Below are 22,784 nucleotides of genomic sequence, written 5' to 3' on the forward strand. Positions count from 1 at the left end.
TGAGTGTGCAAACCACTGTACCACCAGTAAAGGAATAAATAGATAATTATATTCGGCATAAATATAGTTCACTCAATGTTGTTTATATTTCTAAATGTAAGGCCACGTGGAAAATCATTAACTCGGTATGCATTGTTTGTGTGTTTATACTGGGGGTGTGCTTGCCTGTGTATACATGCGTATATCTGTGATTGAAATGCAGTCTGTGTGCAGTTCCACACCGTAGTTGGTCAGCCTGGTCTCGGAAAAGCTGCCTTGGCAGAACCATTCCCGGGTTAGAGTTGACGGGCAATGGTACTCGATTGTCAAGATACATGTCGTTGAGCCACCACTCATACACCTGCACGCGCGCATGAAGACAAATATCCCGTTACAGCCTTAAACAGACTTTTGGGGCAAGTGATGTTAGCGAGTACGGTACACGAGGGGGTGGGTGGCCAGCACCACGGCCGACCGCCTTTGTCTCCCCAGTGGTTGATACTTACACACGACACCGGATACTCACTGAAGGCTTTAAATAGGTACCCAGATATAAAATTGTCAACAAATATTTTGTAAAAACAGGTGTGGGTGCTGGACCACCCAGCTGGAACACACGCTCGCTACGTGTCTCCACCAACACGTGAACTCAGGATGAATAACAAATCTCTGAGTGTTGATTTTGGGAATTTTTTTATTACTTTCACTTAATCAATCTGTGCGTGACTGCTGAAGTAGCAATTAATTACTGTGTACACACACACGTGACCTGCTTGCCCTGTTTATGGGGATTGACACACAATCAATGTGATTAACACCGAGTTAATTGCAATTTAATGGGCATGCTAACAAGCGCAGTTCTGCTGACTAATTATGTTATGAGAGTCAAAGAGAGCGAATTATGGATATGGCAAAACAAAGCTAATGACGCAGGCTGCTTTCATTAGTTATCATCTGTAGAATCACAATTGAATGGCCTTTTAAAAGAACATGAGGGACAATAAATAAGTGGCTATATTTGCGAAAAATATTCAAATTGTGAGATACTTTGTGTACATTCCTTAGTTTCAATGAGAAACCAAATTGTGTGTAATTGATCAAAGCTCGGTTTTAATCAATAGATAATTAATGAGTTACTAAAATTGTACAAGTACTTTTATTTAAATCACCCACATGAGCTGAGAAAAACATCAATGCATTTCATGGAAAAGGGTAAACGAGCGGTACATGAATAAATCACGCACAGCAAGTATTTATCTTGGTGAATATAAATTGTAAATATTTAGCCGGGCGGTGGTGGCGCACGCCTGTAACCCAGCACTGTGGAGGCGAGGGTTGGTAGATCACGGAAATTAGAACAATCTCTTTGCGTGGGCGTCGAGGAGATGTATAGGACCGCAGAACTTGGAGGGGGGGGAGGGGAATTTGGTGCCAACTCACTGCCTCGCTGCTTTCCTGATTGTCTGTGATCCTCACGCCTCTGAGTCGTCTCTCTTTGAGGAGTGAACGAATATTTGCGCGTTACAAGTTGAAATATTGTGACATTCGTTAACCCATGTGACAACTAGAGACAATCATGGAAGTGTTGCAATTCATTATTTCCCATTTTAAAACTGAATTTGAACTATTTTGGTTATCCAAATGCACCTTATTTCAAGATTGTTCCAGATAACCCATGTTAAACAGAATATCATACACTTAATATAACCACTTTGTATTACTTCAAACACCTGGCACGTGAGTTAAACTGATATCAACTCTGTCAAATTTGATACCTACCACCCTACAACTCCACACATCCTTTCCAGTATATTTAATATGACACGATACTCTCTGGAAACCTTCATATTTCCAGATGAAGACGAGTTGGTCGATACATTGCGATCTTCCTTTAAATTTCATTTACAGCAATACTCCATGCAATGCTTGCCTGGCATGTCATCCCGTGTATTGACTGAAGCAGTGGCTGCTTGACATTGCATTTACATAATGCCACGATAAATATTTTCACGAATGTTGCACCGTTGATTTTCAGATGAAGGGCAGTTGTCCAGCTGCCCCACGGTGGCGAGATGTTAACTCATAATAAACGTTTTTGGGTTTAGATCGCGTTATTTATAAACGTGTCATAACCCTTCACCACCCGACACGGCCAACCAGCAAAAAGTGTCACGTTGACAAAAGACAAATAGTTCACTACTTTAGCCCACCGGTGTGTTGAAGAGTGAAACCATAACATTTACAATTTTTGAGTACGACGTTTCGCTGGTAATTGCATCCAGCATCATCGGGCAATTCGCCAGAATGGTGAGGCTCTGCTCTTGCTCCCGGAGATGTTAACTACCTCATCTGGTATACAGAAGGTCGTGGGTTCGATCCCGACCCTGACACCTGTATATTTAGAGTTTACATGTTCTCCCCGTGGTCGCATTGCTTCTTTCTCCCGGTCCTCTGGTTTCCGGACATTTAGAAACATGCGTTTAGAGTATTTGGTTGCTGTCAATTTCTACATTAACCACTTCGTGGAGCTATCATTTGTGGCCAGGTCGCTTCTGAAAAAGAGCTATACAGCTCAGTGGGCATTACCTGGTCAAATAAAAAAAACAGTAATAGTCGTAATACAATAACCACTGTTAACTTCCCACAAAAGTTGTATTCATTGTATGGACTCCCGAATGACGATAGACCAGGTCAACCCTGAGCCAAGATGTGAACTCGGAACATTCCAACTGTGATCGAATTGTGCTATCCACAGCCACCACCTGGCCAGATTCTTCTAGATTCGAAGTTTTCGTGACTGCAAGGGTCCATACTCTTTGGTTTATCGGTAAAGTCACGTAGGTAAAAAATAAAATAAAAATAAATGAAATCACGACGTTTCGGAGGCAACACAAGCTTCCGTCTTCAGGTGGCACCGTCACAGCAAAATTACTGTATCAAGTGGGGAAAACTCTAAGAGACACGAGACAATATACAGGTTAAGAGGGGGGGGGGGAGGAGCCAGGATTGGCCGTGGGGAGGGTTAAGTTAAGCCTCCTTTTGTTATGCTGCAGTAGCGCACGTGTGTTTTCAAGATTGCAATGCATGCATGTGAAACCTTGGTGATGGATGTGGCATGATAGCGGAAATGTTTGGAACCGTGGTGCTGGAGAAGATAATTATCACATATCAAGTGGATGGCAAGAAAGAAAAACCGAGAAAGTCAAACTGCGAGAGATTCATACGAATACACGGAAACTAAAAATTATGTTGGCCACATAGCTTACAGGTGTGATGAGAGAAACTTGGAGAAGCTGCTGGTGTGTCGTAAAGTGGAAGGACAAAGAAACAGAGGTAGACAGAGACTAAGCTGGACAGATTAATCTTGTAAAATTAACCGGGAGGACAGTTGACAAGTGTTATAGCAAAGCACCAGTGGCGTCGTAGCTACATTATCAGCTCAGGGGGAGGCGTCAATCGGTCAGGTGGGGCCCCAATATTTGATTTGTCTCACACGGTCGCACCTAGGCTAAATATCAACGCAAAATATAACCTAATTGAATTAAAATAAAAAGTGGAACGTAAATGAAAGCATGTTCCTACAAATAAATGTAAACCGCGTTTTAAATACTTTTTTTTTCACGTTTGTTGAAAAATATCTCATGGTGCTTGTCAAGGGGGCCCCCAGCTCGTAGCTTTGGCCACCAGGGGTGGGGGATGGGGGGGGGCAAGGCACCCCCTGCCCCCCCACGCTAGTTACGCTGCTGCAACGCACAACATCGGAGAGATCGGAACAGCTTCGTCATCGAGGTCACAAATTCTCAGCGGTGAGAGGCGCACGTGCGCGCGCGCGTGCGTGCGTGGGTGCCTGTGTGTACGAGTGGACACCCACCCAGTTCGTGTGCTGCGTGCGTCGCTCTACGAGGGCCCTTTGCAGACGCTCCCCGTGTCCCCCCGGCGCCGCAAAGCGCTCCACCAGCACCTGCGTGCGCCGGAACTGCTCGGGGGCCACAAGGTGCCGCATGCAGTCCAGGTAGCGCCGCAGGGTGTCGGCCAGAGGTGGCACGGGCAGCAGTGGGATGGCCTGGCGTGGGTGGGTGGGTGGGGGGTGGAGAGGCGCGTTAGCAGACCTAACAGCGAATGACTTGACGATGACGTAAGATGTTCGTGCCAGAAAGACGTAGCACTCCTTGAGCGTCTTGGTACAGAGACAGAGGAAAGTGGAAACCCACGACGATGTGTGCAGTGGACACCGATGGGATATCTGCCCATGGGTCGTGATGATGGTGATGACTATCAAGAGTTCAACGGTGTATCTGTCTCAGGGCCCATGTGCTGGAAGCGCCCACGTGCCAAGCTACGTACAGGAGGCCACATTGTATATGCTACGACAGGGCCCATAACATCTCCACTATGCCACTGGCCTTATGCATGCCCCTCCCTCCAGCAATCCGTGCTGCCTACTCCGTGCACCTGTTGAGGTCCAGGATCGAGACATAACTCTTCTCTGCATACGACTTTATCCTACCCATGAGATGTCTTATGTTTCTCAATGCATTTACATTTTATCCCTTTTTGGCAGTTTCCCCTTGGTGTGCATGTCCACATATTTTGTGCAGTTCCTTTAGGTACAGCTTCATTAAGACACCGATACATTCAAATTGTGTTCATCAGGGGGGTTATGTAGATGGTAGAGGATGAATCGGAGAGCTCGTGGTCTAATTCTTATGGCCCAACATCTTCACCTGGAGTCTAGTGTCTTGAACGATCCTCACCTGTCACGTGGGATTATTGTGACATGTCATTGTTTAGTCCCCTCCAAATTACCCACCTGCCCCTCCATTGCATATCAATCCATCCGCATTTAATTCAATCAATGTCATTGTTATTCTAACACCGTGATTACATTACTCCGAGGCTCCATCTCTTCCAATGAGAATTCCGTGTCCTGCTCTGATGGGTCACAAAAACATTTAAAATTGCAATTATTATGACAATCATTTACTATATTCTTTGCGTCTTTCGGTAAAGTCACGTAGATAGGTTCAAAGAAAATAACAAAATAACAAAAATCTACGACGTTTTGATCGCAACACAAGCGGTCGTCATCAGGAACGTATACTTGTGTTGCGATTGAAACATCGTAGTTTTTTGTCATTTTATTTGAACCTATCTACGTGACTTTACCGAAAGACCCCAAAGAATATGAATTCCTGCAATTACGAAAGCTTTAAGTCAATAATATACTATGTTCATCCAGGAAAGGCTCACTTAGTCTCCAGAATATTTTAAGGAGCATACTCACACTGAGATATCTGGCCAATCCCTTTAGGTGTGTTTGAAATGTGGAAGGAAACCAGAAGCCCCACAGACATTCCATTGACACGCTCATAACTATGTACAGATATAACAATTCACAGTGCATGATGAGATCATTTAATTAAATTATACACATCTACATGTACAGCAAAGCGCATTAAATCCAAGCCAATTGACATTACAAGAAATGTATTTTCTTTAATATTGATTTTTCTTTGCACTGTATTTCCAACGTCTCCTGTAATGCCATAGTTATCGCTCTGATTATCCGTGTTCGTCATTGCTGTACTTTATATTAGTTTATTGTTTTAATAATTTTGTTGACCCAGGTCACTCTTGCAAGTTAGACTATCTGATCTGTCGACTTCTCACCTGCATAAAATAATAATAAACTAGACTCCACTTAATATCATGTCAGTGCACTTAAAGAGTATAATCGCAGCTTCCTGGATTCAAGCTTGGAACTTTAAGATTTGTGCCATAATTTCTGTAGGTCAAATGTCTTATTTGTTCTTACATAAATCAAAGTACATTTTCAACTTCATCGTGAATTAATAGTGCAGCGGTATACTATACACAAATATTAAAACATTTACAGTATACGGTCCTTGAATATCCAAATATTAATGTATACCAAGCTCATGGCAAACCTGAGCACTGATTTAGTTTGGCCATGACCATGCTTGTTAGTAAACCCCCTGCGCGTACAGGAAATGCCACCTACTCGCTCCTCTGCTGCCCAACCTCCTCGCCCTTTACCTGGCTGTCTCTCCTTCTGGCCTCCTTCGATGGCTTCTCGAGCACGGGCATGGTGTCTCCCACCACTGCAGCACCGCGTTATTGTATTCCGGGTTATTGTATTCCTGCAGCGGGCACATGGACACAAGCAACATCACACATCGATCATTAATACCCTCCGCTGGGAATTAGTTTGTTGTCCTTTACACGCGCCTCCGCTTAGCATGTGCGGTGCTAAAGAAGTTCAACGTACATGCATACAAACACGGGGGTCAATTATAGGTGGCCAACGTGCCCAACACTGAGCAGGCGTGCCATGAGAATCCATCCCACACTCCGGATAGCCAGCCACCTACTCATACCATAAAGTATTGCATTATATAATTGGTTCCTGCCATATAAAATGTGACATTTTCACCACTGGCCCCGGGCCATCAGTGGTGCTGATCACGACCCAACTTCTTTCTCGCCTCGGGAGATGATTTGACCATGTGATATACACAGTAAGTACAACATCTTAGGATAAAGACCCCCCATTTAACATATAAACTGTTAAAGAAAGTGATGTTAGTGAACTCCTACTAAGGCAGACATTGCCCATGATAGGGTGGTGAAGCTAGCGCGAGGTCTGTGCCCACCTTTGTCTCCTCTATCCTACTGTTCCATTTTCATATCAGGAAACGATTTTAGGCTGAGTCTACGTAGAAGAGGCGCAGTTCACGTTCATAAAATCAAATTACCAGTATTGGCGTGGCACGGTCAGAAACAAACCCACGTGTCTGACTTCAGAGGGAAATTTAAATAACGCTGACAATCGCACGCGCCCACGTATATTCATTGTCTAGGTGTACAGAATTGCAACACTCGTGTCGCGAACGGAACATACCCTCCCTCATTGCGTTGCTCTAATCCCTTGAGATGAAACACCAGTAATGATGCTATTAAGATAGTCCTTACTGAGCCAATAGGCTTACAGCATATGTAGAATTTCCGTACTTGCTGGTGTGTTTATATAACTTCATGCTACTGAATGCGCATCTATATACAGGTCTATCCCTCGCACGTTTTGTTAGCATGTAGAAACAGGCAGAAATATATTCGTGTTTGTGTTATGGTGTTACCTGCGTGTTATGTTCGTCCACGTGATGGCTCGTAATAGTGTGTGTGTGTGCGCTGGAGCCTGCGTGTAGGGGTGATTGCATCTTTGGGATATTTCCATGATATTGTGAAATCTAATCTTGTGAATAACAACAGGGGGATGGATTAGGAAAAAAACGAAGAGGCAGGACAGGCAATATGCTGAGCCTATCAGATATAAAGTGTTAAAACCACAATTGTTAATATAAACTGCAAAATTTCGATTTAAAGCTTTCGTGACTGCAGGGATTCATCTTCTTGGTTCTTTCGGTAAAGTCACGTAGAAGGGAAATAATAAAATAATAAAAATAAAACATAATAAACTACAATTCTCACGACGTTTCGGCTGCAACGCAAGCCGCCGTCCTCAGGTGAAGAACAGGGCTGTCGGATAGACAGCGTCATTCACGTAGAAGGGAAATAATAAAATAATAAAAATAAAACATAATAAAATACAATTCTCACGACGTTTCGGCCACAATGCAAGCAGCCGTCCTCAGGTGAAGAACAAGGCTATTTTATTATGTTTTATTTGTGTTTTTTTCCCTTCTACGTGACTTTACCGAAATAACCAAGACGATAAACTGCTAAATAATACATTTCGGGAGATGGCACCATCCACTCTTGACTCCCTTGCCAATGACATACTGAATACATCTCGAGGGGTGATCCATTTTAATATTTTAATTTACGAAAGCCAAAGTCAAAACGGGCTCCCTGCTCATCTATGTGAGCAGCACTCTACCGGTGGTGGAAATTTGACATTCCTATGGTAGGAATAAGTCTCTCCATTGCGCCCACCACCGTGGATTTCCCACATCGTTGTTCTCATTCATTGACCTCTGCAGGGATGAATGACTAAATTGACGTTCATCTACTGTCAAATGTATGATGGACCAACGTTTTATTTTATTGCGGTGAAACAGAAACAGATTTTTTCCAGTGTAATCATATTTTACCCAGAACCCACTACCATGGAACCAAATAAACGAGGTGATTCATGTATCGATACCCCCCACGAAAATAACTGGGATAAATGATAGAGAAAACAACATTTAATTCAAAGCCTCTACACGTGCACATGTATGTGTGTGTGAACGTGAGCTGAGTGGACTTGCCGATGATTGGTACCAGCGGTGTCAAGATCAGCCTCTATGGAGGTGGGTTGTGAAGGACGCTACTGGGCAGTCGCCCTCCAACAACAATGGAGGGAAGAGGAGCGATGCTCACAACAACGAACGGAGCGCCGGGCGAATAAAATACAGCAAGTTGGCACAGTAGGGGGCACAGCTGGTGGTTCTGCCAGTCATCTCCGTCAGTCAACTTTTGGCACCTGGGTTTGTTCCATGACCTCCTGAGCCTTCGACACTTCACGTGGCTTCAGACTGCACATGGCTTGGCACAAGCGCCGTGGTGACGTCACCGCGAGTGGCGACTGTTGTTGTTGAAGCGGTAGTGTCGTGGTTAGCGCTCTGTGCTGCAAACCCCGGCGACCGAGTTCGATTCCCGCTCACAGCCAACACCAGTGACAATTATTTTAACCGATCCTGGGCCTCCCCTAGGTCGACTCAGCCTAAAATTACATCGCCGCTTGGGAGACAAAGGCGGCCGGGGGTGGTACTGGCCATCCACCCCCTCGTGTGCCGTTCCGCTGCTCACTAACAGCACTTGTCCCAACATTCTGTTAAGGCCATAAGGTGCGGGTCGTTTGTGTGTTTTTTCTATTTATGTGAATTTATGTTAAGTTTTAATCACGATGCAATATGTTGTACAGTGTTACATGCAAATGTACAATATTTATTTGTATTCATACGTTTAACAATGCTTCCCTTTTTTTGTTGAAACTGAAACACATTTCATAACACTGACCGTATGGGTATTGAAATACAATGTATTCTTGTTTTCCAACTAACGAACCGTTCGACTGACGAACGCGTCTCAGGAACGGAACCCGATCGTAAGTCGAGGACTGCCCGAACGCTTGAAAACTGCACGACTGCAGTTTTCAGGTCCTGCCAGTAGTAGGCAGCTGGAGGCACCCTGACAGTGAAACATCGCTGCATGCAGGCGCTGTGCAGGGTGAGCTCCTGCGCAGTAAAGCAGGACGTAACGGTGTTAATCTTTTATTGATACTCTTTGGTTCTTTCAGTAAAGTTACGTAGGTATCAAATAAAACAAATCACGACGTTTCGGGCGCAACACAAGCACCTGATGACGGACGCTTGTGTTGCGCCCGAAACGTCGTTATTTATTTTATTTGTCTACCTACGTGACTTTACCGAAAGAACCAAAGAGTATTGATTCCTGCAGTCACGAAAGCTTCAAATAAAAATATTTTATTGGTATCGGTAAGATAGTCACCCTAGCTAGTCATATATAACGTTCAACCGCCAGGGACATTTGTAAGCGTTATGATTGGTTCATGTACAGGATAACTTAACTTATCCGTGGTGACGTGGGGGATCAATGTCGCGGATCGTATTATGCACGGGCTTATCCACGAGGTTAAAAATTTGCGGATAATTGGATGGATTTGCCACGCGACTTGGAGCAAAAACAAGGATCCATAGCGAAACAAGTTGTGCGACATTTTCACAAGTGCCTTCCTTCATCGCGTAACTACATCGCTCGCGTTGCACGAATTGTTTAGAACCTTGAGAGGATGGACGCGACCTCGTCACAAGAATGCCACAGATGCAGGCGAACATCGCCCACATTTTGAGACTTGTCGAATAACATTTACCTTTGCATAGCCTGGAAGAGATCTGCACGGAGCAAAACTTCAACCGATTGGAGTGTGTGGGAGTAACGGTTAATAATCCCCCGTGATCCCTCCTCCTCGTCTGCCGAGAACGGGGCCACTGCACGCCCATTAGTCCACGCGTGTCGTTTGTGCATGATGTAATTAGGAGCAACGGGGCCTTAATCCTGTAATTGAATCTGACCCATTCAATGCATTGTACGGTCTAGGTGCACATCGAGTTCTGTACTATATGACGAAACCATCAGAAACGTAAATAAAAAAAAATATTGTGATCGAATATTTAGCCAAACAAATGCGCGAACTGTTTGCCAGTTGACATGACCACCAGTATGAATGTATCCACAGTCCCGCCATGCCAACAATTGAACTCATTCCCGCACTTAGGCTGGCATTGCCACATCTCCACGGTGGTAATGTGCTCTCGGGAACAGTCTGTATCGTGGCTTGCCGTTCCCTCTCCGATTAGCACGGTTGGCTACGTACGCTGCGAAATATGTTCAACATATATGCAGTACATACATCAAGGCCGTAGACATGAAGTCAACATTGGGGGGGGGGGGGGGGGACCAAATCTTCCATGGTGTCTGGGGGTCCCAACCCAGAAAAATATCTAAATTTGAAAACGAATTTCCTGCCTAAAATATTAAAAAATTCACTATCACATAGGATGGACTTTTTATTTATTTTTTACAATAATGTCTAATAGTGTATTGTATTACATTGCTCTGTTTTTACTTTTTTAAACATTTCTTGTTTCATTGTATGTAATGGCAGAGATTAGGGATTAATAAAGAACAACCATAACTACAATCATATAAACAGAAATCTATGCATTGATTTATATGAAGACAAGTCTAGATATTGTGGCCAAGGTTTATCAAATAGTTTTTTTTTATTTACATAGCATAGCAATTATATTGAGCATATTTGAATATTGGGGGGTGGATATGTCCCCCCCAATATATATTATAATTACGGCCTTGACATACATACTCTCCTTGGGCTGCTATTCTGTCACCAGTCGCATTCGTTGCCCGCCATTCCTTCTAGCGATGTGTCCTGTTTAAGCCTTCGTTGACTTCGTTTAACACGTCGGCCTTCGCGACCAGTATTATTCACAACTAGACTTTTGCCCGTCCAAGGACGGGTGTATTGCAGTAAATCTGAAACTTGCAAGCGAAAAGCAGACCGCGATGTGATCGTCATTGCATCCATTCGTGTGCAATTTGTAAGGGCGCGGTGACACAGACTTATTTCATTTAAAGGTGATAATCCCTTGTTCATCATGACGTCCTTTTTACTTCCGTGTCTCAACAGCGTGACGGAGATCGCGTGACGTGAGGGTTCTGCCTTCGTAGTGAGGGTTGTAAGTGGAGTGACGTCAGTTGCTAATTATTATTAATGGGGGGAGGGGGGGGTGTCCATTTGGAGGACGTCACCTGCTCATGAATATTAATGAGGGGGGCTGGTCGATGTGGAGTGACGTCACGATCGTGAAGGACATTCCTGGGTGATTATAATAGGTATGATAAAGGTGTGTTTGGTTAGATCGCGTTATTATAAATGTGTCGCAACCGGAAGATGCTGGATGGAATTACCAGCGGAACGCCGTACTAAAATTCTAAATGTTGTGGATTCACTCTTCAAAGGGGCCGCCCATAAATGACGTCACGAGATTTTGAACGATTTTTTACCCCCCCCCCTCGTCACACGGCGTCACAAAAAGTCAGACCCCCCTCAAATAGGACGTCACAAAGCTCTGCCCCCCACCCCCCCCAATTAAAACATGCTTCACATCGCTTTAAACTGTTGTCATTGTAGTGCGTATTTAATGTGGCGCTGCCCTCTGATGTTGTAGGATAATTATTTTTTTTATAACAAAAAAGTCTATTTAATTAAGTAGAACGTGTTGTCTATATTTATTTAAAGTTGCGCATTTTGATGCGACGTCACATTTCTCAACCCCCCCCCCCTCGTCACACATCGTCACAAATGTTTGATCCCCCCAGCTACGTGACGTAATTTATGGTCGGCCCCAAACACACCGGTGGGCTAAAGAAGTAACTTATTAGCGTTTTGTTAACGTGACACATTTTTTTACTGATTGGTAGTTTCGGGTGGTGGAGGGTTGCGACACATTTATGATAACGCGATCTAACCCAACTAACAACCTTTATTATGAGTGCTGACTCAACAACTTTGACACGTGGATCAGAAGCATGGACACAACGCTGAAAAGAAGCACAAAATTGAGTGCAGGGCTGCATGCTTGGGATGACGATGGCAGACAGAGGAGCACGTGGATCAAGGAACGAACGCAACTCAACGTTGGGCCCCTTTTAGGAAATGTGTTGAAATGAAACTCATCGCGCTGCCGTGCCCCTGAGCATATTTACACTGCCCAAAGCTTAGTATAGCGTGCACATTTAGATACGTATTGTGCGTATTAAACTGCATGGTGTTATGCATAATAGATATATTTAGATTGTTCCATTAGCGTGCACAATTATATTATTGCGTGCTCATTTCTAGAACGTGGTGTGGGTTTGTTTTGTCATGGAAATAAAACATACTGTAGTAATGATAACGTATGCCTAATTAGGAGCATTCGCAAGAAATGTTCATGTAATCGTATAATAAATACAATTATAATTGAACAAAAATGCGTAATTTATCCAGGAATGCCCCGATCGAGCACGAACATATTTTCAGGAGGGTCTTATATGGCGATTTTAGTCAATTCCTTGGAAGGAAATCACCGTTCTCGAGAGAAAACACAAATGCGAGCACGTGAAGAACCACGGACTCAAGACTCAACAGGTTTAAAAAAAATCACGTAACTCATTACTAATACAGGGGAATAAATGCAGCGAAAAGTGCAGGTGTGTGTGTTACCATGTGTGTGTGTGCTATGTTTCGTTCATAGTTTAGGCTGGCCTGTCTACGATCCATCCTGGGTTTAACCAGGCTGGATTGTGTGAGGAGCTCACAAATCTTTGAAAGATCTGGGCAAAGTCCCATCGGTGAGCTCCTCCGGCAGACAAGGCTGCGTTGGCTGGGTCATGTAGCCCGCATGCCCAGCCACCGCATGCCTAAACAGCTTTTGTTCGGCCGGATCGAGGGGGCTAAACGGGCGCGGCACGGGCTAGAGAAGAGATGGAGTGATGTGGTACAGGAGGACGTGGAGCTGAGTGGACTTGCCGATGACTGGTACCAGCGGTGTCAAGATCGGCCTCTGTGGAGGAGGCTCGTGAAGGACGCTACTGGGCAGTTGGAGGCGGTCGCCCTCCAACAACAACGGAGGGCGGAGGAGTGACGCTCACAACAACGAGCGGAGCGCCGGGTGACTAAAGCACAGCAAGTTGACACAGTCGGGGGCACAGGTGGTGCATCAGCCAGTCATCTCGGTCATCTCGGTCAGTCGACCCGTGGTACCTGCTGGGTCTGTCCCGTGACCTCCTGCCAGCGGGCGTTCGACACTTCACGTGGCCTCAAGGTGCACTTAGCCTGGCACAAGCGTCGTGGTGACGTCACCGCCACTTAGTGGCGAATGGCGGTTGTTGTTGTTGTTGTGTGTGTGTTACCAGGTGTGTGTGTTAGCAGGTGTCTGTGTGTGTGGGAGCGATAGTGTAGCGGTTACGACGCTGCGCTACTGAGCCTGGCAACACGGGTTCTATTCCCGTTTACTGCCAATACCGGTGACGATCATCTGAACCGGTCCTGGGCCTCCCCTAGGTCGACTCAGCCTCAACTGAGTACCTGGTGCAGTGGTGTGTAAACATCGCCACTGGGGAGACAAAGGCGGTCGGGCGTGGTGCTGGCCCACCCACCCCTTCGTTTGCCGTGTCGGTCTTCATAGGCGCTCGCTAACAGCACTTGCCCCAGCAGTCTGTGCAGACTATACGTGGGGGTTTTTGTCTTTGTTACCAGTGGATACTCGACATGTGCTGTACGGTGGTTGTGATGTTACTTCCCTCTTCGATAAATTATATCACGATGGGAGGGATGGGGGGTGGGGGGTCGCGATTCGTTTCGAGAATTCATTTTTTATTTTAATGATAGTGGTGTACACGAACGAATTGCACACAAAATTTACACGGGTGCCAAAACTCATAACATCTGTAACCACGATTTAAAGTCACGGAGAAGGGAAATAATAAAAATGAAACAATAAAACCACAGCAAGAACATTTTCTTGCTGTGGTTTTCACACCTGATGATGATTGCTTGTGTTGCAATCGAAACGTCGTGAGAATTTTATTGTTTTATTTTTTATCGTATTATTTCCCTTTTCCGTGACTTTACCGAAATAACCAAGAATGTGAATATCTGCAAGCACATCGCAAGCATCTATTTTAACCGGTGGATAGATTCATTGGCTACACCACGAACAATAACACATGTCGGGTTTTCTGTACTTATCCATATGTAATGCGGGCGTAAACGACCTCCCGGAAGTGACGTCATGGGGGGAGGAGTTACGTCACGTGGGGGAGAGGGTAAGGATCTATAAGGGGGGTAACCGGAAGCAGTCGGGAGTGATCGGAGACTGGGAAAGTGTGAGGCCACGCAGGGCGAAGGGTGAGGAGAGAGAGTGGCAAGATCGCCACACACCCGAGCCACGAGGATCGGCACCGTCGGCCAACGGTGACCGACCCCCGGGCAGCAGGAGCAGCGAGGAGGCTGCAGAGAGCAGCGGGTCTGCAAGGGAGGAGTCGGGCAGCAGGGGTCTGCACGACGAGACAGCAGCGGGTCTGCTAGGAGGGAGTTGGGCTACGTGAGCGACGGCAGCCTGGGGCTGCAGAGCAGAGAGTATAGGGGAGTGCCGTGAGGGAAAAGAGATCGAACCCAAATAAAGGACACAGGACAGAGAGAAGCGTCTGAGTCTTTTATTACAAATATTCGGCGGTCCTCAGCTTTATACATTTTCGGAGCCCGTCACAATCATCCAACCCCTAAGGCCACGTCCGATGTCATCCGTGGCTGGGAATTAATCGTGGGTCCATTGTCAATGGTGCAGTGATCGGACCACTGCGTCGCTATTCCCTGCGCACATCGCTTTTAAACATTTAACCGAAAAAAACCCCCCCAAAGATGAGGAACGTCTCTTGTTCCTCTTGGGATGAAAACACATTTATCCATGCGCGCACAACTGCACACACGCGCGCGCAAATATACGCACGCTATTTTTACGTAAATATTTTTTTGCATTGTGTACCCTTTATGCCTTGTACAGCTTTGTAGAAGTTGTATTGTTGTTTGGACAGTTGATAAAAAAAAGAATGGATTGTAATTATAAAGCTCGTGCACTCATGTGTACACAGAAAAGCACACACGTACACAGACATGAACGCACATTAATGCGCTCACAAAAAACGTGTACACACATTACAAAAAGCCCTGCAATAGCCGTTTAGACTGTTCTTAGTAAGCATCTATTAAGGCCGGAACTGTGCAGGAAGGGGGTGGTATGGCCCCCACTACGCTTGGCTGCCTTTGTATCCCCTTTGGTTATATTTGCACACCACATCAGGAGCTTTTTTAAGGCTTAGTCGATCTAGTGGAGGCCCAGTGCTGGTTCACGTAATTGGCAGTGATGTCAGCTGTGGTCGGGACTCAAACATAGGTCGTCGGCTTCGTGCCGACGACAGAGACAAAGTTCCCCCGTATAGCCTTAACAGACTGTTGGGACAAGTGCTGTTCGCGAGCACCTATGAAGGACGGAACGGCACACGAGGGGGTGGGTGGCCAGCACAACGCCCGGCCGTCTTTGTCTCCCCAGTGGCAATGCTTACACATATGGGTACACACGCACACACATACACAAGTGCGTGCAAGAGATGCATGGCCATCAGTAGTATTACTCTATCCATCACTCGCCTTCCCGCCCTCCCGTGTGTGCTGGCCTTGATGGCTGTCTGCGTCGATTTTTAATTAGAAATCGCCTGCACTGAGCCATTAGGAGATTAAACACGCGGCGAAGCCATGATACGATCCATCACGGCCTCCTGAGCACACCCGGGAGCCTCTTCCCACACCGATGCATCATTGTCCCCACAATGATGATACCGTTACCTCTAAACCGTCATAAGTAATTCGTCTCTGATTACTGATTACTCCCTGGTTTGAGATGTGATTGTATTTAATCCCATTTTTTTTCTCTCTCTCAAAATAATGTCATCTAATTGCCTTGAAGGAAATGTGTCCACCGTAAGAATGTGGAATTTCAATCACTTGGCCCAACGTTGGCCCAATGCTGGCCTCACGTTCCATGTTCCCTGGGTTGGCACTCACTCTTTGGAGTGGGAAATGCTTTCACTGTGATTGTATGGCATGCGTAGCGTTGTGTGTAAAGTAAGTCACTCACGATTAGAAGGTCATCAATTGATGACCTTCTGATGTTTTGGGTGAACTTTGCTTTTCATTCCTCAAGTGGCACTCATGTTAATCGTCCTCAAGGGTCAATCGTGGAAAGTCAAGAATGTTTTTTGTCATTTGGAGAGAAAAGAGGACCTGTCGGAAGAATTGGGAATTTAAGCCGCTGAGTTAAGGCCTCTTGTGGAAATGAGTGCTGCCCCATTATTCATTTGAGTCGAGAGATGCTTTGACTTTTTTGGACCGGAATTATTGAAAAATAAATAACAACCTAACAATCATTGAGATGATTTATGAGAATATCTAAAATTGTATTATTTAATTATAATTAACTTGCCTTTTGCCCGTCCAAGGACGGGTGTATTGCAGTAAATTTGAAACAAGCGAAAAGCAGACCACGACGTGATATTCATTGCATCAATTCGTGTGCAATTTGTAAGGGCGCGGTGACACAGACTTATTTAATTTAAAGGTTATAATCCCTTGTTCATCATGACGTTCTTTTTACTTCCGTGTCTCAACAGCGTTACAGAGATCGCGTGACATGAGGGTTCTGCCTTTGTAGTGAGGGTTGGAAGTTGACGCTGTGGAGGGGGGAGGAGGCGCTTCGCCACTCCCCCCCCATGTGGAGTGATTATTATTAATGGGGGGGGGGTGTCCATTTGGAAGACGTCACCTCTTCATGACTATTAATGTGGGGGGCTGTTCGATGTTGAGTGACGTCACCCGCTCATTAATATTAATGAGGGGGGGTCCATGTAGAGGACGTCACCTGTTCATGAGTATTAATGAGGGGGGCTGGCCGACGTGGAGTGACGTTACGCATGGGACACACAGACATTCTTGGCTCATTATAGGAGTAAATGGCATTTTTGTTGGCTCAGTTTTAAAAACTAAATGACACGTTTAATAATAAAAGTTGAATGGAAATGTATACCAAGAACCGATAACTTGTATAAAGTTAACTGATAACATTTCAGGATGCATTCTAACATACATATATATATCTGGTTGTACAATAACACATTTTCAATCTCAGGGTAGAATCACATTTGTAATTTTTTATCTTTACTCCAGTGTTTTTATTTATCCAGCAGGGTCCCACTGGGATATTGACCAACTTTTCAGTGCGTTTTTTAACTGCAAACAATATTTGTAAAGTGATTGTCCTCTGATTACCGATTTCCTGAAAATAACAGCACTCTGCTATGATGTTTGGCTTTGTGTCACAATCCACTGCATATGAATATGCTGTCGCTATTTTCCATTAGCCAAATATTCCATCTTCATAATTTCCCCATTTGTAATACATGTTTTCATTATCTATAATTTCCTTCAACTCCACGTACAATAATAATTATTCATTATAAGCCAGAACCTGGTAATGGTTATGAGATTGTAACCTAAAATTGAGTAATACAACAGCATCACCAATACATACCTTAGTTAATCTGATGAAAAGAAAATGTTACATTGAGTCCCTTAGACTCTAATTTACTAATTGCCATGACCATGCAATTCCGCGTATGATTTATTTGTGTTGGCCTATAGCTACCTCTAAAGCCATTTCATAACCCTGTATTAGATTGTTCCACCTAATCTGCTAATGGACTTCAGATTTGATTCGAGAGGTCAACATCTTTGAATCTGTTTCGGAAACCAATTAAAAATTTCACGATTTTATTTTTTTTAGCAAATCCCACCCATTATATTTATGACCAAGAATGAACCCCACGTGGCCGTTTGGAACGCTATTCCTTCCGATATTCGGAAGCCACTGAAGCTATGCACTCTCAAATCAATATTGAAAACTCATTTATTGAAAACAGTTTTTTGTGTTTAATTTGTTGTCCTTCCCCCGCACTTCCGATTAGCACGGTTAGCTACATATGGTGCGACCTAAGTTCAACATACATGGCCTGGTTCATAGCGCAGCACATTTGTTAAACGTCACCACTGCATCATTCTCCACCACGGATGAAGCACGCCAATGGAAGTGCCAGCTGTTACAGCTCAACGCGACAAAGCTCACACCAACGCAGCGGGTAATTGCTCTTTGAAATGAATTTATTAGGTTCTGGATATGATATTGTATATATATACACACAATCATAGTATGTTACATGAACTTGCACAACATTTCCTTTATATACAATCGAAGACCCCCCCCCCCCACCCCATTTAGCCTTATAGACTGTGGGGGCGAGTGCTGACAGCGAGCACATACTAAGGTCAACACGGCACGTGAAGGGGGGCAGTAAGACCAGCACCACACCTGGCCTCCTTTGTCTCCCTAGTGCTCTGATGTTGACCTCGCTGTACTAAGTACTAATTTTAGGCTGAGTCAACCACGAGGAGGCCTGGGTCAGGTTCAGATTCTAATTGCCACGGGCGGTATACCATGACAGGGAATCAAACCCTCGATGCCGGATCCATAATCACGACGCAGCGTTGCCAACAACCACGCTGCTTCTCCCAATATCATGATACAACATGTACACGCCCTCGTCATACACATGTACACTTATCGTGAAATGAAACAGGTGCTGCTTCAGCAATTATATAATAGATTTTGCATAAGGCAAAGTAAAAATAATGTATTTTTTTTCTGTAGCTGAGAAGAAACGGAAACTTGAACATTTAAGATAGCTGTGTAATCTAGATTTGAAGTTTAGGGAAAGAGTCTTTTAAGTATAACAGGTGTAGGCAGAGTTAAAATGTATATATAAATAACGAACAATTCTGGGTTATGACTGATAGGGGTGAACAGTTGGAGTCCAGCATCTTCTCAACACAACAACCACCGCCACTGTTAATTGCTCAATCGTGTAGTGGCGCTACTCATTTTACACCCCCCAAAAAAATGCACGATGATGATCGTGACAATGCTGAATGAAACACACGACAGCATATAACACTGCCTAAAATATTGCCAAACTACTGGCCATATATTAACAACAAAAAACAACTCTTGACACTTAGAAGAATATGTTTTAACTTGTGATAAAAACTGGTCATACATCCATGTTTTCTATTCGTCTCAGCAAGAGAAACTATATATATATCAGTTTTATGTTAACTGAATCAAATTGCTCTATGCATACTTATGATACTCCTATATGGCATGGGTGGACATCGGATAAGTAGTGTCAGTGGGCTGCTATTGAGGTCAATAACACAGCTGTCACATTTGACACGTAGGCTTTCGCAACCAACATTACGGTTCATAATGGATTCTTGGGTCAGATCGCATAAGTAAAATGCGTGTCGTGCACCCTCCTCCACCCGACACAGCCAATTAATATGAAGTCACGTGAACAAAACGTGCCAGGTAATTACTACTTCAGCACATCGGTGTGTTGTAGAGCAATCCACAAGCATGTTTTTACAAATTGGGGGCAGACGTTCCACTGGTAGTTACAACCAGCATCATCAGGCAGTTGACAGAGTTATGAAAATATCCTCCAATCTTGGGCCTTAAATAGGACAGAACATGTACAATTTGGTAGTTTGTATCTACCAGATTTCTCTCCATCAGAAGCAGTAATGCATAGCCATGTTTGCTCACGTGACGTCTTTATTGTATCGCCTGTCTTGGGTAGACGAGGCGACATGATGCGTATTTTACTTTTCGTGATCTGACCAAAAAATACATTTCGAAGCGATCGGGTGTCGTCTCAGTACCGCTCTGGACACAGGTACGTGTTTGTGAGTCGACCGAGGATTGATTCATTGTCTTTTCTGGGTTCAAATGCAAAAAGCAGAGTCCGGGCCTGGTTCAGATGCTAATTGGCAATGATGTGCATGGCCACAAGTTGCAATGCTCCAAACACATTTTGAGAATGACACGTAATAAGTTCATACAGGCCCAATGTAATGTATCATTAAACATTGTCTTCCCTCACTTATCTTCGTGAATTATTAATGCCTGTTCCAAGAGAATTTTGCCTAGCCTCAGGCAATGGTTGTTGAGAATCTGTGGCCCAAGTCTCACGTGTAGATTTGCATTGCGTCACAACACCGAAGTTCTCGGAGAGATCCCACAAGTTGCAAAACGGAAGAACCCTGAAATGCTGCAGACGTAGTGCAGACCTACTGGCTGTACTGTCTGCTACTGGCATCTTGTTACCTTGCAGGTAGGTCTCTGATGCAATGGCTCAATCTCTTAATGATCCGCCAAGCACATTTTCCGATCGACTGAAATTACAGGCGTGTGCCACTCCATAGCGTTAATTGAAAATTAGCGAACTGAAACTGGACTAACATTTGTTTGGACATATTAGCGTTCTAATAATCAAAACGTTGCGACTGCCCCTTCACACTGCGTGTATCTTTTTAAATATATAAGCAGTCTTAATAAAAAAAAGTATTTGCAATTAAATATAATTTGTATATTTTAGAGGGATAAACAGTGATAGTAATTGCATCAATCAGATATTAAGAGGTCAGTGTAATATGCCCAATTGAATTGGCCTTAGTTTTACAATGAAATGGGGTTGTATCTTTCAAGCAATACCCTTTAACATCTGCACACAATTAGCCTCGTTTTCCAGGGTAAACTGATACCAATTTGCATACTTAAATTATATAACTCTTTATGTGATCAAAACGAGAGCCCATGGGGACAATTGACGTTCTTCGTGGAAGTAAAGCTGACCTATTAAAAACGTAGTCTCCCTCGTATCACTGATAATAATGGCAACAGCATGTCGCTTAGCGGAATGTTTCGTGGCAAATTACGAACATTTACAAACCACAGCTCCTCTTTGGATATGTTTACATTTTATGGCATAATATATACTGTATACTATACACAGACATGAAGCGTTTTTTTTAGCTGCTTCAGCAAATTAAAAGTTTGAAAAGGAATGTAGTGGATTACTAAATGGGGGAAAAAAAAACATTTAATCTACTGGCCTGTAGGTTTTCCATTTCAGTGAATCCAAGAAGGATGAATATTTCCCGCACCTCCGATTAGCGCAGTGCCAAAGTTTACCATACATGCAAACCAAAACGGAGGTGGTTCATCTTCACTGAATCTCTTCACCAGGGTTTTTGCCAAATTCATGATCTACACTTTGCTTTTCAACATCTGTTTTTATCTTCCAGCGATTAATGAAAATATTTGATGCTTTTAATTTGTGGTTGTGTGCATATCACACCCTCTCTCCTTGATATTTTATATTTATACATCACATTTTACAACAGTTTTTAAAGCACTTACAAATGCTTGCAGCAGACGTATACCATCTTTACACAAGCTTTGGAAGAGCCATGCCTTGCCGAAGACAGAGAGTATTATATATGTATAATAGCCCAAAGAGATATTATGATAAAAGCCAAAACGTTATTACAGTACAGCTCCTCTTACTCGTGGTGAAACGGGGACCAGGGTCGCAGGTCCACTGGGTTATCTGTGAATTTACGCCTTTTATCCATGATAAAAAAATATGTGCGGAAGATAACAGGAATAGGGCATTGGGTATAATAGCAGTTTTCCCCGGGACCCGACACATTCTGTGGATAATAGGAACCACAAGTAACAGACTCATGGACAAGAAGAAGTTCTACGGTGTCCTGAAACCTTCAGCTCTGGACACTGGAAATGTCACCGACTTCCTGGTCTGTGTTCACCAACAGTTTGAATTGCGAAGCAGCCAATTAAGTGGAACAAGACCCAAGATGGAATGCAGCAGCGGCTTTTGGCTGGCCATCCGACAAAGACGGTCACTGCATCGCGCGCATTCGGATGTGCTTCTGCGGCCGTCTGGAACGCTCTTCCTTCCGATATTAGAAAGCCACCAGAGCTATGCGTTTTTAAATCAAGATTGAAAACAAATTTCTTTAAGACTGCTTTTCGTGTTTAGTTTGTTGTCCTTCCCCCGCACCTCCGATGAGCACGGTTGGCCACGTACGGTGCGAGAAAAGTTCAACATACATAAAGGTTAGGGTTGCAAGCAAAACACGTAATGAAAAAAAAAGAATAAAAAGTTATTGTTACACAGAACTTGATACCATTTGTCTATACATACAATATAGATGCAACAGAACGATGTTTGGAGTCACTCCAAAAGATCCTATCTAACCCAACATGAGATGGTGTTCCTCCGTGCTCTGTAAAGAGTGCTTCTCCACGTGTCAATCATGCTGCTATTTGAGTCGATAAAACATCCCTCTCAGCTAGGGCCAGGCCGAGCACCATAACTAAAAACACATCAAACGTGATGGATGATTTTGCTTATTAGCAGGCACAAGATTAAAATTGTGCCCAATTTTAATCAGATAGCCCTAATTAATTAACATATTTGCCCAGGTGATGATTTAATTGGCTCCGTTAGGCGTGGAGAGTTAAAGTTAAACATTTGTAATTATACCTACACCGTCGCACCCAAAATTAACTCATTATGAATCACATATGTAGTGAAAGCCTACGTATACAATTAAGATAACCATCGCTTAATAGAAAAATTATCTAACTTGATTTGAAGCTTTC

At 44.0% G+C, this 22,784-nt stretch overlaps 1 protein-coding gene across 2 annotated transcripts in view; it reads right to left on the reverse strand.

The window, feature by feature from the left end:
* The window catches only part of CHAT (choline O-acetyltransferase), an 80,800-nt gene that overhangs the window by 29,689 nt on the left and 28,327 nt on the right, over positions 1 to 22,784 (reverse strand). Inside the window, exons 2-4 of one of the 2 annotated variants that reach the window (XM_078865209.1) lie at positions 6,037 to 6,140; positions 3,851 to 4,042; positions 222 to 340 (exon numbers count right to left, since the gene is read on the reverse strand). In XM_078865209.1, the coding sequence (XP_078721335.1) occupies positions 222 to 340; positions 3,851 to 4,042; positions 6,037 to 6,087 (362 nt within the window). In that variant the 5' untranslated portion in view covers positions 6,088 to 6,140. The remainder of the gene's footprint in view (positions 1 to 221; positions 341 to 3,850; positions 4,043 to 6,036; positions 6,141 to 22,784) is intronic. The other variant, XM_078865208.1, reaches the window with a different exon arrangement.

The sequence above is a fragment of the Lampetra fluviatilis genome, chromosome 20, assembly GCF_964198595.1.
Source record: "Lampetra fluviatilis chromosome 20, kcLamFluv1.1, whole genome shotgun sequence".
Lineage (NCBI taxonomy): Eukaryota > Metazoa > Chordata > Hyperoartia > Petromyzontiformes > Petromyzontidae > Lampetra > Lampetra fluviatilis.